Source organism: Purpureocillium lilacinum (assembly GCF_023168085.1).
Source record: "Purpureocillium lilacinum CBS 284.36 DNA, scaffold_2, whole genome shotgun sequence".
NCBI classification, from domain to species: Eukaryota; Fungi; Ascomycota; class Sordariomycetes; order Hypocreales; family Ophiocordycipitaceae; genus Purpureocillium; species Purpureocillium lilacinum.
Window position 1 is genome coordinate 3,879,165 of NW_027072112.1, and position 12,703 is coordinate 3,891,867.

At 60.5% G+C, this 12,703-nt stretch overlaps 2 protein-coding genes across 2 annotated transcripts; both read right to left on the reverse strand.

The window, feature by feature from the left end:
- Nucleotides 1-3,036: 3,036 nt before the first annotated feature.
- Nucleotides 3,037-3,996, reverse strand: PLICBS_002928 (uncharacterized protein; the record flags this gene model as incomplete). Its single annotated transcript, XM_018322645.1, has 3 exons — nucleotides 3,037-3,580; nucleotides 3,666-3,725; nucleotides 3,782-3,996. 3 exons carry the CDS (start codon nucleotides 3,994-3,996, stop codon nucleotides 3,037-3,039), a joined length of 819 nt encoding a protein of 272 aa, XP_018177875.1.
- Nucleotides 3,997-10,895: 6,899 nt separating this feature from the next.
- On the reverse strand, nucleotides 10,896-12,515 carry PLICBS_002929 (uncharacterized protein; the record flags this gene model as incomplete). The annotated part of the gene is made up of 1 exon (XM_018322647.2): nucleotides 10,896-12,515. One exon carries the CDS (start codon nucleotides 12,513-12,515, stop codon nucleotides 10,896-10,898), a length of 1,620 nt encoding a protein of 539 aa, XP_018177877.2.
- Between the last annotated feature and the right edge of the window lie 188 nt (nucleotides 12,516-12,703).

A 12,703-nucleotide genomic window follows, 5' to 3' on the forward strand; every position in this document is an offset into this window, starting at 1 on the left:
GACGAAACAAATCATGTTGTTGTCATCATGGACCCCCCCAGGCCTATTTATTGCACGGGCATGTAAATTTTACGTACCGTACCGTCTTCTCCTTGGCTGTCGGCATGACCATTAATCACCCTTGTTGGCTTTTTATTCTGCGTCGCGGGACGAGACCAGACATGGCTATGGAGGCTTCCTCGCTTAACCTGGTCGTTGGCCCAGTCCAGATCGCATGTGGATGGGGGGTGGGGGAGGCTTCATTACCTGCTGTGAGCCGGGGTATTATCCCGACTCTCTCTCTCTCTGGACGGACAAAAAGGACGGCCGATTAAATAATGACTGATGCATTCTTGTCCGTATGTTTGTTTGGAGCGGAGCAGCGCCAACCAACATACGTAGTAGGGGTTCTCTCCTCATTTTACACACGTATATGCAGAATAAAGTAGTACAGTATATGTACTGTACATCCTACCTTGCATATAAGAACGAGTTGTACATACTTTCCACCATCTTCCCCTGGACCAGACCATCACCACACGTTTTTGTGACGATTCAGATGCCGATGCCACATGTTCAACTCTGTTCTTTTTTTCAAGGTGTGTCAAACCAACCTCCGCAGAATGCAGCAGATTAAAAAAAAAAAAAAAGAAAAAAGCAACGCGCAGGAAAACTCAATTCCTCTGCCCCTGTGGCTGCCCTGCTCTAGGGCGCTCGCGTCGCGTCACCGGCGCCCAGCCACGACGAGAGCCGGCATGGTTTTTTTTTTGGAGGTGCCCATCTCACCACCCCCGCGATCCAAGGTGGCTGCTGGCGCTGCTGCTTCTGCTGCTGCTGCTGCTGCTTCTGCATCTCACGCGCAAGCGCAAAGCCGGCCCACGCCAACGGCGAGAGGGCCAACGCCACACGCCAACAGCGGCCCATCTGTCACTCACTCGCTCCCCCGGTGGCGCCGCCTCCTCGCTCTTCATCTTCCTTTCTCCAGGCCCATTTCCCCGCGATCCAGCACTTCCAACAAACGCGCTAGGTCCAGGCCCCAGGTCCAGGTTCCAAGCCCCCCCGCAAGCCTCCAAGCGCCCTCTCCCCCCCTTCTCCTTCCCTGTCCCCCTCGATTGCGTCGCTTCTCAAGCCACTGGCGTGCGTCCTCGGGCGTCTGGGGTGGTGCTTGTCCAGGACGTGACCAACGGATAAGCCGCCAAGCTCGCGCGGAGCAAAGTCACCCGCAGCCAGCATGCAGCACCACGAGCTTCGGCAACACTTGCCTGCCCTCTCGTGCTACGTATCTCACATAGGATGAGCCGGGCGTCTGGTCTGCGCCTCTTCCTCCCCAAGCTCCCCCCCTCCCCCCTCCTCCGCCAACGGTCAACCACACGACACCACGCGCTGCCAAGTGACCAGTGCGCGCCTCTCTCTCTCTTCATCGCCCCCCTTGCCCCCCCGGTCTCATGTCCATGTGGCCCCCCTCTCCAACCCTCTGTGCGTCAGCCAGCGTCCCGAGCGGCTGGGAGGCAGTGTAGGCGAGGTGGCGCCCCTACAATGAGTGACGAGGCAGTCGTGCTGTCTATGGTGAATGTCCAGGAACAGGCAGCGAGAGGCGTTGCCTGATGTCCTGCCGCATAAGTGCCTCCTTCGCAACAGCACCCTCGCCCTGCCGGCATCAACAAAAGTGACAGCTCGCGCCGAGTGCGGAGCCTCGACCACCGGACTGGACGAGGCCCGGGGCTGGACCCTTCCTCGTTGGCGTCGCAGACCGACCTACGACGATGTAGGTGCCAACAACTAGGCAAGAGCAACGGCCGTCAAACCCTGCTGGCACCAGAAACAACGTCATTCTTCGTCTTGGGGGGTGCCGCAAACTACCCGGTGTGTAAGTTGGTGATTACTTGGTGGTATATACTGTAGCAGGACGTAGCTCAGTATTTGATTACTTGATGCTGAGTAGGTGAAAAAATAACAGGACTTGCATGTTCCCCCGGCTCCCACCAACAAACACTTGGTGGTTTATGCCGTACAACTTGCCATGCTATGCCGTGCCATACAGTACCATGTCATGCTATGCCCTGCAATGCATGTCTCATCCGGCACATCTTCCAAACATCGGTCTCGCTTGCCCGCCATCAAAGCCTCAAACATAATTCAACGCCTTTCTTAAATGCTGCCCTTGTTGACCAAATCGCCCACAGAATACAAGCCGTCGCAGGGAAAGGAAGAAAAAAAAAAACAGAGAAGCCGCTAAAATTGCAAGCCGTCACTCGGCCGTGGCATGTCTCCGCGCCAGCCGCCAAATTAGATCCAAGCCACCAGAGAAAAATCAATCGCTGCCCGTCGCCATGCAGATGCAGCCTATTTGGTGGTCTAGTCCAGCCCCGCGTCATCGTGCTCATTGAAGGCACATGCGTCATGTCATGGCTTTCCGTAGCAAACTATTCCTGTCGAGTCGACAACCACGGGCCGTCCGAGCTTTGATGTCTGCGGCGGGCTCGCGATGAGGGACGAGCTGAGCGGCCCCAGTCGCCAGGCCCCCGTCCAGCGACTCTTTGCTCCGCAAGTCGACGGTGGGGAGGCTCCACGAAATGACCGAGCTCTTTTTGGAGTGGAGAGAGATGCAGTTGCCGCTCTGCAGCAAAGGGAGATGCGCAGAGAAACCCACTTTTTAACGCCGGCGACAATAAACCATAATGCGAAAACATGACCTGTACATCGTGCTTGCACCTGCGCGGGTCCTGTGGTTGTACAAGGCAACCTGTGCGTTGCCTCAAAGACACGGCGTTAGCCGTCGTGGTGCTCGGGAGAAGACACGTAGACCTGCAGCGCTGCAAGATTGCTGTGTCTCCCCCGCCCCTGAGCACTTCCGCGGGGACATGGACCCCTGCAACCCCGCAAAATGCCCCTTGCTGTGCTTTATGGGCCCCTGCTCGGGCGCTCAGACATTGGGGAGGAGAACGGGCTCTGGGGCACCACGCCTCAATTCGGCCGCAGTGCCCAGTTCAGGTCCAGGTCTTCGTAGCAAATGCAGATGTTCGGTTCCCGAGGTCGTGCTGGGACTAGCCTGCCCCATCAACGGCCGACCATCGGGGTCACGAGCTCGATGCTCTTCGGGCGAGAATAAACGCTGGGGTGACGAGATGGCAGCGGTCGATCCACTGCGCCGCCTGTCACATCGTACGTGTAGGCACCGCTGCTTCCGTAGTTGTAGCCACTATCGTAGGTTGACGACAGGTACGGCGCCGACGGCTTTGTGTAAGAGTTGCCGGGGCTCGGAACGACGCTTCGCCCGAACGGCCAGAGACTGCTGGCGTTGCTCCCTGTCGGTGAAGGGGGGCTGGGGGGTCCGATAGTGAGGGATCGCAGGGCTGAGATCGCTGACGTTTGATGATGATGGTTGTAATAGGATGAGGAATTCGCGGTTCGGGGAGACGCGGGAGGAGAGCTGCTAAAGTGCATCGAGGTAGGCCGTGAAGGCGCAGCGCGAGGGATGATGTCTTTGGGTTCGGGGTTTCCGGACGAGTAGAGAGGGTAGCTGCTGTTGTTGTAGCCGCGAAGATGGGCCGCAGCGGACTGGGACGTAGACGAGCTGCTCTGCTGGTCGATGCGTCGACACCTGTGATTCCCAAGTCAGCCCGTGTGCCAATCGACTGACCGAGCCTCAAGAAGAGTGAGAGAGCGTCGCCGTGGAGTATACATACGCGTCGGAACAGTAGAGGAACTTTTCGTCGTGCGGGACGAATTGCTTCTCGCAAGTCATGCTGTGGAAGAGGACGGTCAGTGGAGGAACGGCTCATGGCCATGGAGCGTCACATACCAGAACTGGGGGAAGCTTTCCCGCTCGTCGTCACATGAGTCGTGCCTATCGCGTTCTCGTTCGCGATGACTTCGCCCAAGTTTCTGGGCGTTTACTGGCGTATGTCGTCGTGCCATGCCTGGCCGGCGTAGCTTGGTCGAAGGATCGGTAGCCACTACAGACTTGCGCACGTCCGTCATGGACGTGTTGCCCGACTTCCTGCGGTGGTGATGCATGTTTGCTGGCGAGAATGGGGTGGCAGCCTTTCAGGAAAACAGCTCGTCGAGATGGCTGGCACTTATAGAGACGAGCCGGGCGGGCGGCTGGTGCCAGAAAACGACGCAGCAAAATGGCTGTGCAGTCTGCTGTTGCGGGTGTGGCTGTAAATCCCGCTGTGTAAGTGAGGTGGTGCGGGCGGATCGTCGCCGCAGGAGCGACGCCTTGGGTCTCCGAGTCCAAGGCAAGAGAGATCGGGTTCAACGTGCACGATGCTCGAGGGAAGGGGTTTTTTTAAAACGAGAAAACGGGTCGATGAAATATTTGTTGGTGGCAAATGTTGGACGACCACGTGTTGTGCTTGTGCAGGCAGGAACGAGTGAGGACAAAGGGGCGTGTCGGGGTGGAAGTGGAAGCGACTTCCCCGAATGCAGACGGGCGTGGAAGCGGGCTTGCGTGCGGGTCGCAGGTCGCAGGACGCAGGACGCACGACGTGGGTCGTGGGCGTCGTGGGTCGCGGGCCGTGGGTCGCGGAAGAGGCAGACAGGCGTAGCCTGGCCAAGCAGCAACGGCCTCAGCTACGGGCTAGTAGTGTTCGAACCCAAGCCAAGCGCGCAGGGCAGCAAGCACGGCGGGCTGGTAGCGACAGGAGGGAAAGGTGCGTCTTGGGAGCCTCGAGGCGGGCGTTGGCCGGCTTTTGTGGGCACGGCCCCGACGATGGGCCCCGACGAAGGGACCGGAGAGGAGCAACGCCAGGCACGGCTTGGTGCAGACGACGAGGTCAATTAGGCCCGGGCAGTGACCAGCCCGTGCAGGGGTCGTGCGGGCGCTGGTGACTTGATCGACGCGGAGGTCCGGCAGATAACGAGGAGGAGGGATGCACGGAATTCGATTCGGCAGCGCGATTGCCTATCTGGCGTCGTGAGGGGTGGTCTGGGACACGCCCGAGAGAGTCGTGTGACTGTGTGCTGTGTTTTCGTGCGTGCGTCGCCTGGCGATAAGCCGGGCTGAGGCAGCGGATGGACGATACGATGTGCGGCGACGACGAGGTGCCAGCAGCGATAGCGACCCCGACCGGTGGGCGACGGCCGCTTGTAAGTGAGCGAGCGAGCGAGCGAGCGGGTGGGTGGGTTGGGTCGAGTCCGAGGTGCAGTGCTAGAGTGCTCTAGGTACCTTGCTGGGTAGCGCGGTTTGCGGGCGACCGTTTGTACTAGCACCCGGCGAGTGGATGAGCTGAGCAAGACGAGCCAGGCGATTCCTGGGCTGGGCCTGGGCTGGGGGAGCCAGCAGGGTTACCGGATTAGTGCAGCCGGGGCGACGTCGTTTGCGGGCAGTAGCAAGAGCCGCTCCAAAGCGAGGAATGTAGACGCAAACCACATGTGGTGTCGGGAGTTTTGCGAGGAAAGGAGGCGGAGGGAGAAGGAGTAAAAAAACCAATCCAGGTCGTCAGGGCGGGAAAACGTAGGATGACTCGATCCGGCGCAGGCAGGGAGCTTATAATAGTAGACGGAAGCCGAGCAAAAAAACAGGGTCCTTCGGGGTTGATGGATGCTGTTGACGTGTGACTCCTCGCCCCTGGCGGCGCAAGTAGTGGAGGTGGAGCGGCGGTGGAGTGGACGACGCCGTGGTGGTGGTGGGCGCTGTCGTGCTTTTCTCGGCCGGTGAGATGACAGCCGCGAACGGAGTTACGAACTGGGGCAGAGGCAGGAGCTGGAGCGGCAGCAGTTGCAGCACCAACGGCAACGGCAGAGGCAGAGGCAGAGAGGCAAAGGGAGGGGGACTGTGTGGAGTCCGGCCGTGGCCCCTTGGACCTTGCGCCAAAGGTTGCGTTGGCGGCGTCAGGTCTAAAAATCCAAAATGCCCGTCCGCTGGGTGAGAAAGCCCACTTGGCCGGCGCAAGGGGCAAAGGCTGTTTGCCAGGCTCTGACGCGGGATTCGAGGGCGTATTCGACGAGGCGGATGGCGTGCGAGTTGGCCGCGACAGGTTTGGTAAGACGCAGCAGACACCAAGGTTCTTTTCTGCCTGTTGGTGGTGGTGGGTGCGGTGCCTCCCTGTGCAACGGCACGGAAGACGGAGTAGCGCAGTCCTACTGCAACACAGCCAGCCAAGGGCTGGAGACGGACGGCGGCACGGCGGGATGGCGGGTGCCGCTGAGACAGCCGGTCAGAGGCGCAACCAACTGCGGCGTGCGCCAGAGGCGTGATTGATGCACGATGCGGGGAGGGAAACGGACGGGATGTGAAACAGGCCCGTTGGTCCGCGGACGGCGGAGAGCAAATGCTGGATGGAAGCTCTGTTGGAGCGGCGGAGAGAGCGAGGGGGCCGGGGAAGCAGAAAGGAATTGGGCCTCAGATTCGAGCCACGATCACCCGTCGTCAGGTCTCGGGAGGCTGCGGCGAGTACTTGTAGCTGCTGAGCTGCAACCCAGCATGCATTGCATGGCAATCGAGGAGCGCAAGCCCAGGTAAATAAGGGGAAGCTGCTCTGCACAAAGACAGGGCAACTTGAAGGTACCTACCTGCAAGCATCACGCTGCGCGCCTGCCTGCTCGGCGCACGCCGCAACACACCTCCTCCAGGGCTGCGGCATCAACGTGTCATGGCCGTACGATCAGGTACCAGGGCGCAGGGCGGCAGCGCCGGGATACCGGCGACTACCCCCAGTCGCACGAGATGGGGAACAAGCTCAGGTGCGGAGGGTAGGGTGTGCGAAGCAGCGGCGTTCCGGCCTCGCGGTTGTGTTCCCATGATGCGGGCCACAAGATGCGGTTTACGAGTCCTCCGCAGTCCGTCCTTTGCAGCCCACCTGTTTGAGCGTCCACCGGTGAATTGCTGCGCCCACGCCGGCTTGCGCGGACTAACGCCAAGTGCTTTTCATCAGAAGCGCTGAACGGAGCGCAATCGCGGTTGAGTTGAGCTCGGTGCAGGCGCCTTGCCTTCAAGGTTCCGACCTGAATGCCATGCATGTCCGTCCGGGTGGCTGGACGCCCCCAGGGGCTTCCAGGTGCTTGGAAGCTTCATGTTGGCTCCGCTGCAGCGAGCTCCCTCGACAAGGGGGCTCCGCGCCTGCATGGCGGACGCATCAATTGGCGCTGCGCGGCGCAGGCGCAGGCGGGCTGGCCAGGTGCGCTGGCTGCAGGTGGTCCATCACCGGGCACCTCACCTTCGAGGCCTTCTGGATGTCGTTCGTGCAGGACGGTACTAGGCCTGGCTTGCCTGGGTACAGTACCTACCTATCGCACCATACGGAGTACGTTGGGCTTGGCCCCAGAGGCCGGGCACCGGGCATGTGCAGGGCGCTCCGCCGCCCCCGTGGTCGCCAGCTGCAGCACGCACGGCGCTGAAGATGGGCCGCCAACCCTGGAGTCCATGCCCCCCATGAGACCCCCAACGGCCCACCACGTCTGGCACCAATTCCATAAGGTTGTGCCGCTGATGTTGCGGTGACGGGCGCCTCGAGTCGCCTTGCGGCGCGGCAAAGAAGGTACTGTCTGTCGTAACTCTGGTAAGGTAGGTACGGTATTAAAATCACCTACGGTGCAAGCAATAGCACCTCTGGTGCCGAGGCGGAGTCGGTTCCCTCCAGCGTTATTAGGCCCCCCCCGCGTGGAGCGTCAGTCGGTCGACCCAGCGCTCCCAGCGTGAGCACGTTTCCCTCGCCGCGAGCTCCCCGTCGTGTCGCCCGTCATCCGCCCCTCTTCGACACTCATCATCCGTCGAATCGAACGCGCAATCCCGCACACACGCATCCAGGCACACGCCCCTGCCTCCCGGTTCTGGAACCCAACGCAAGCCACGCGCTCCGTCTAAAACCGTGATCGTACGGGTACAAGTTACGTGAGAAAAGCCCGGCCGCCCGCCCCAGTGTCGTCATCCCCCACGCCCCAACGGCACGCAAACGGATACTTCGCATTTGTCCCGTCGTATTGCAGCACCCGCCATCAAGCTTTCGCCGTACGAGGCGAGCCCACGCAAGATGCCAGTGGCCAGTCGAAACGTACGTCCTCTCCCAGCATTGCGCTCTACCGCACACCGCCCATTAAACCTCGACAGAAGGCCCGCTGCTCCGTTCGGTAGCGTTGCGCTGCGTTGTGCTGCGTTGGCGCCAGTGTCCACCTTTGCGTGCCATCAGCATCGCATCAGCACCGTCAGCTCGAACCTCCCCTGCCACCAGGAGTCTCATGACTGGCGGTGCCTGAGACTGCGGCTTGCCCGCGTTCGGATGCCGGATCGCCCATCAAGCTCCGTCCCGCCCTGAGCGTCCCCACATATCAAGACCAGGCACTTTGCAGAATCTTTCAATGCTGGACCCGTACCAGCGGTACCTGCAAATGCGCCCTTCACGCATTTCGCAGTGATGAGGCGTTGGAGCGACTCGCCGTCGTGGCGGCCCATGACTCCTACTGCGTGGGCTCGCTGGCCACAGCACTCCGCTTTGCGGGGACGTGAACGGCGCGGCAAGGATCCCATACGGAGCCGCATCGAGGTCCTCCTCCTGTCTGTGGGTAGGCGGCGCTCGGGTGGAGGGCCGCGTGCCCGAATTGAATGGCTGGACGGCGATGGATCATGGCCAGACCGAAGCCCATGAAGCCCTTCAGCACCCCCCCTCGACAGTCCCGCGTCTCAGTTGGTTCGCTAATAACGCGAACGAGGCGCCTGGTCCGTCGACCGGTATGCCGTCCGGCGTCCCTGGGTGCGATTGACCGACGCCTCGGCCTGAGACTGGCGTCCACGGCGCCACCGGCTGCCGCTCGGCATACGCTCTGCTGCGCTGCCGCTCCGTGCCTCGAAGCCCAGGTTTCGCCCGCGCGACAATGCCATCCCCACACGGGCTCGGGTTGCCGGCTCTGTTGCCGTTGTGACACGCTTCGCACAGGGCCGTCCTCACTCGACGGCGCCGACCCTGCAGGGCTTCAAACTCACGATGGCCTCCTCGGCCAGTAAGAAGCCCATCAGGGTGCCACGGGTCTGGCTGGCCCACCCGCCGCGCTGGGAACCTGCAGCTAATACTAAGCTCCTCGACGGCATGAGAGAAGTTTTTCTGTCAATGCGGGCTGAGCAATTTGGTTCGCAAACGGCGACCCTCGTTTCGGAGAAAAAGTTTGATTCTGTGCGCACGTCAGATTTTTTTCCTCTTTCAATTTCACAGGAACAAGCGACGCAAGGGGCCTGGACGTGGTCGGAGCCATTGTCCGGCTCCCTTGTTGCTCCACGCTCGTGGAGATGAAATGTCCCGCTGCGGTATGTGGATATCGTCGGCAGAGGTGGTTAGGTGGTTTGATATCCCTTGAGCTACCCCGGTCCTTGGACAATATGCCCTGGGAGGAACTATCGGACCGGACCGAGTCAGGATGCTGGCCTGAGCTTGGATGCAAGCAATCCGGCTGACAAGAGAAGCATCGTGCATCATTGACAGACGTCGGATGGAACCGCTTGCCAAAACCTCTCACCATAGCTGGCGGCAATTTCACTTTCGTCTCCGTTGCAAGAGCGGAAACCGGCCCTTATCTGAGCTGTCGGAGAGCATGAAAATTTCGCAGGCGAGGTTTTGGCTCTCGCGTTTGCCTCAGTTCACATGCACGATACGAAGAGAGGAACGGTGACGCCGCAGGGCCCACGAGTCCGCTCGAGTTTCTCAAGGCAATTTCAATGCTCTACCGCGACTTCTCGCCACGGACAGTTCTAGAACGCATGGCTTGTCACAATGGCCCCCCAGCTGCCGCATCATCTTGTGTTGAGCGTTCGTTTTTGGTCACAGCGTATAGCCATACGAGTATGTCCACGGTGAGCAATGCGAAGCCAGCGACCCACACGGGCATCACCGCTTGATTGCACGGCAGGCCATTATTGGCCCTGATGCTTGGCGGCAGGAAAGTGGCCGCATCGAGTGCTCTTGATGCTTTGCTGGTGCCGCTCGTCGCGGAGTACGATGTTTATCCGCTGCGCATCAGTCGAGCGGAGCAGCCATGCGAATTATGACCCCGGACTTCACGGCCACGTAGTGTCCCCCCGAATAGTGACCTGTCGGGAACCTAGGGTGATCAGGAGGGGCCAATATCATAGCTGGAACCTCATGTTGGGCGCATTTGGGCAGGTCATCGGTGACGCCATGCTTCATACCCTGGATGGTTGCTGAGCAGTGCAGCAAAGAGATTCAGCTTGATGACATCCGCTGGACGCCACATTCAAGGCGTCTCGACACGTTCCCGGCTCTCGGGCAGTGACAGTGCTCCGACGAGGACGACTCAAATATGAGAACCCCGGAGTGCGGTCCGCGACCTTCTCGTTCAGGAAGCTGCCTTGGTGGACCGTGTAAGTCGCAGTCTGCGCCGATCCAGCCCACGATCCCCTGCCGCTCGTAGCGAGCCGTTACACCCACGATTCGCCGATGCCAGCCAGCAGGGGCAGATGCAACTGTCCCGCCACCTCGAACATGGACGGGGCACGGGGCCGTCACGAGTTGTGCCTGTGGGGTGCCAGCGAGGCGGTGATCAAAGTACGAATGCGGTATCCCGGCGCTGGCTGGATTCCATGTGAGTGGTTTTCGCACAGACGCGCGACTCGGATGGAAACCGACGCCGACGCCCAGTGGCGCTGCGAGTTTGCATACATTCAGGGTCTTCTCGGCGTGTGGACTTTGGATCCGATAGGGCCATAAGCCGGCCGTGTGAACGACTCATCGTGTTGGTGGTAGCGGACGTGGCTATTTGCATGGCAGTTGCAGAAGCCGCACGATGCCCTTGAGTGATCTTCCTGAGACAACATTCCCGTAACCAAAACCCCACGCTTGGCCAGACGCTTTCCTCGATCACATGCTAGAGTCTGGGTGACCCTTTGTCTTACTATAGTATACATCATGTTCAGCGAGATATTCTGCTCACGGCCCGTCCAAGCGCCCGGCCAGTTCATCCAACTTCACTCATAGAGGCCGCATTTGCCGTACTCGCTCGATACATATGTCGAGTGGCATGTCGAGTGCAGCCGCGGCAAGGGCAGATTCCGGGGTATGGCCGGGGGCGTCATACCAGGCCCCTATGTCGTGCATCTCGATGGCGTGATAGTCGAGGCGGGCGCACTCGTCGAGGCTGAGATCAGGGGCCATCTCGCCATCCCCCGCAGCGATGACGCGGGACGCGCACCGCACGGCTTCTGCAAATGCGACATCGACTGCATCGCCTTTTGCCTTTTGCATTCCGGCCAGAGCACGGGCTTGCGGCGCGCTAAGGCGCCATTCCTTCCACAGGGTCCTGGCGGCGCCGAGGTGACCAAGAAGGGATATGTACGACTGGTAGGCGGCCAGCGATGATGGCGCGTGGGCCGGTGTGCCTTGCTGGAGATAGAGCATGACCAGGCCTCGGAATGATTCTGGTGAGAGGGCGTCGTTCTCGTCAATTCCCGTGAGGAGTTGAAAGATGAGCTGCCGCTGTGGTATGCTCTTCATGGCAGCGTGCTGCTGGTCGGCAAGGATGGAATTGATGGCTGAGAGAGACGATATCACGTCTTTTGATGATCCCGCGTCGACGATCCATATTTGCGCTTCGTAGCCGCGGTGAAACCACTCCGAGAGCGTCTCTGGGAGACCAGCCTCCGCAGCCAGTCTGAGGCCGAGGCCATACAACGGGGCCCCTATGTCAGTACCGAGGGTTGCCAGTCTTGCTGCAAGGTTGCCTATAGCTGTTAAAGCCTCGAGATTCTGGCGTCCGGGAGTTGGATCCTCATCGAGCGCCCGCTCATACGCCTGCCGAACCTCGAGTGATAGATTCGGCTTCGGTCGTCCCAGCGAGCTGAAGCCGTCGACACTGGTGCCTGCGGCGAGGCACTGGAAGATGAGCCTCCTGATCTCCGTGATGGAGCTCTGCTTCCTGAGCGCTTCCGTCAGCTGCGTGGGAGTCGGGGCAGCCTCGTCCCTGCTCTCTCTGGAGTGTTGGAGGCTGTGCTGTCGGAGAAGCATCCACCGTAGCAGCTGCTGGTCCTCATCTAATGCATGAGGAGGGATGCCGTTCTCGATGCGTAGCTGAGCGAGGACACTTGTGCCGGCTACTGGCCCTGATACCGCCTCGGAAGCGCCCAACTGTACTGACTCGTCTGACGACGGTGCGCCTCGCAGCGCAGCAGACAGAACATCGTGGGGAGTGATGCGCCAGATGTTCGTTGGCTGCGACCAGAGCTGCCTCGCCCTGCGACGTGACTCGTAGACCTGCTCCTCAAACTGCTCAACCCTCGCCTTCACGGCGGCACGCTTGAGCGGCTCGGCGGGCCACTTCTCCTTGAGCCGGCGCTCGTCGGCTTCCTCATCGAAGGGGCGCACGCCGACGGTGCCCTCGGCGTCCAAGTCGAGCAGCAGGTCTGGCATGGAGAAGAACTCATGCTGTGCGGGAGAGGCGGGGTCCGGGCGCGGCCGTCGGTTCGCGAGCGTATAGTACACTTGGTTATTCTTGTCGACGTGGCGGACAAAAGTCTTGAAGCGTCGCTGGTGAGCACCGGGGCAAAGCTCTGTGGCAGGGAGCTGAGGCGCCCGGCGCGTGGCTGGTCGTATCATCTTAGCAATAGATGCTTCTCTGATATAGCCTGTGAGTTGCGGTGAGAGCGAGGCCTATCGGCGGTGAGTGAGCGCCATTGCCGTGATCAAATTTTGAAGCTGGGATGCAATGTCGCGTGCAGAGGACGTGAGCTTCTCCTGGAGGTGCAGCCCAGCTTAACGCGGGGTGAATGCGCTTACCAGGGGCC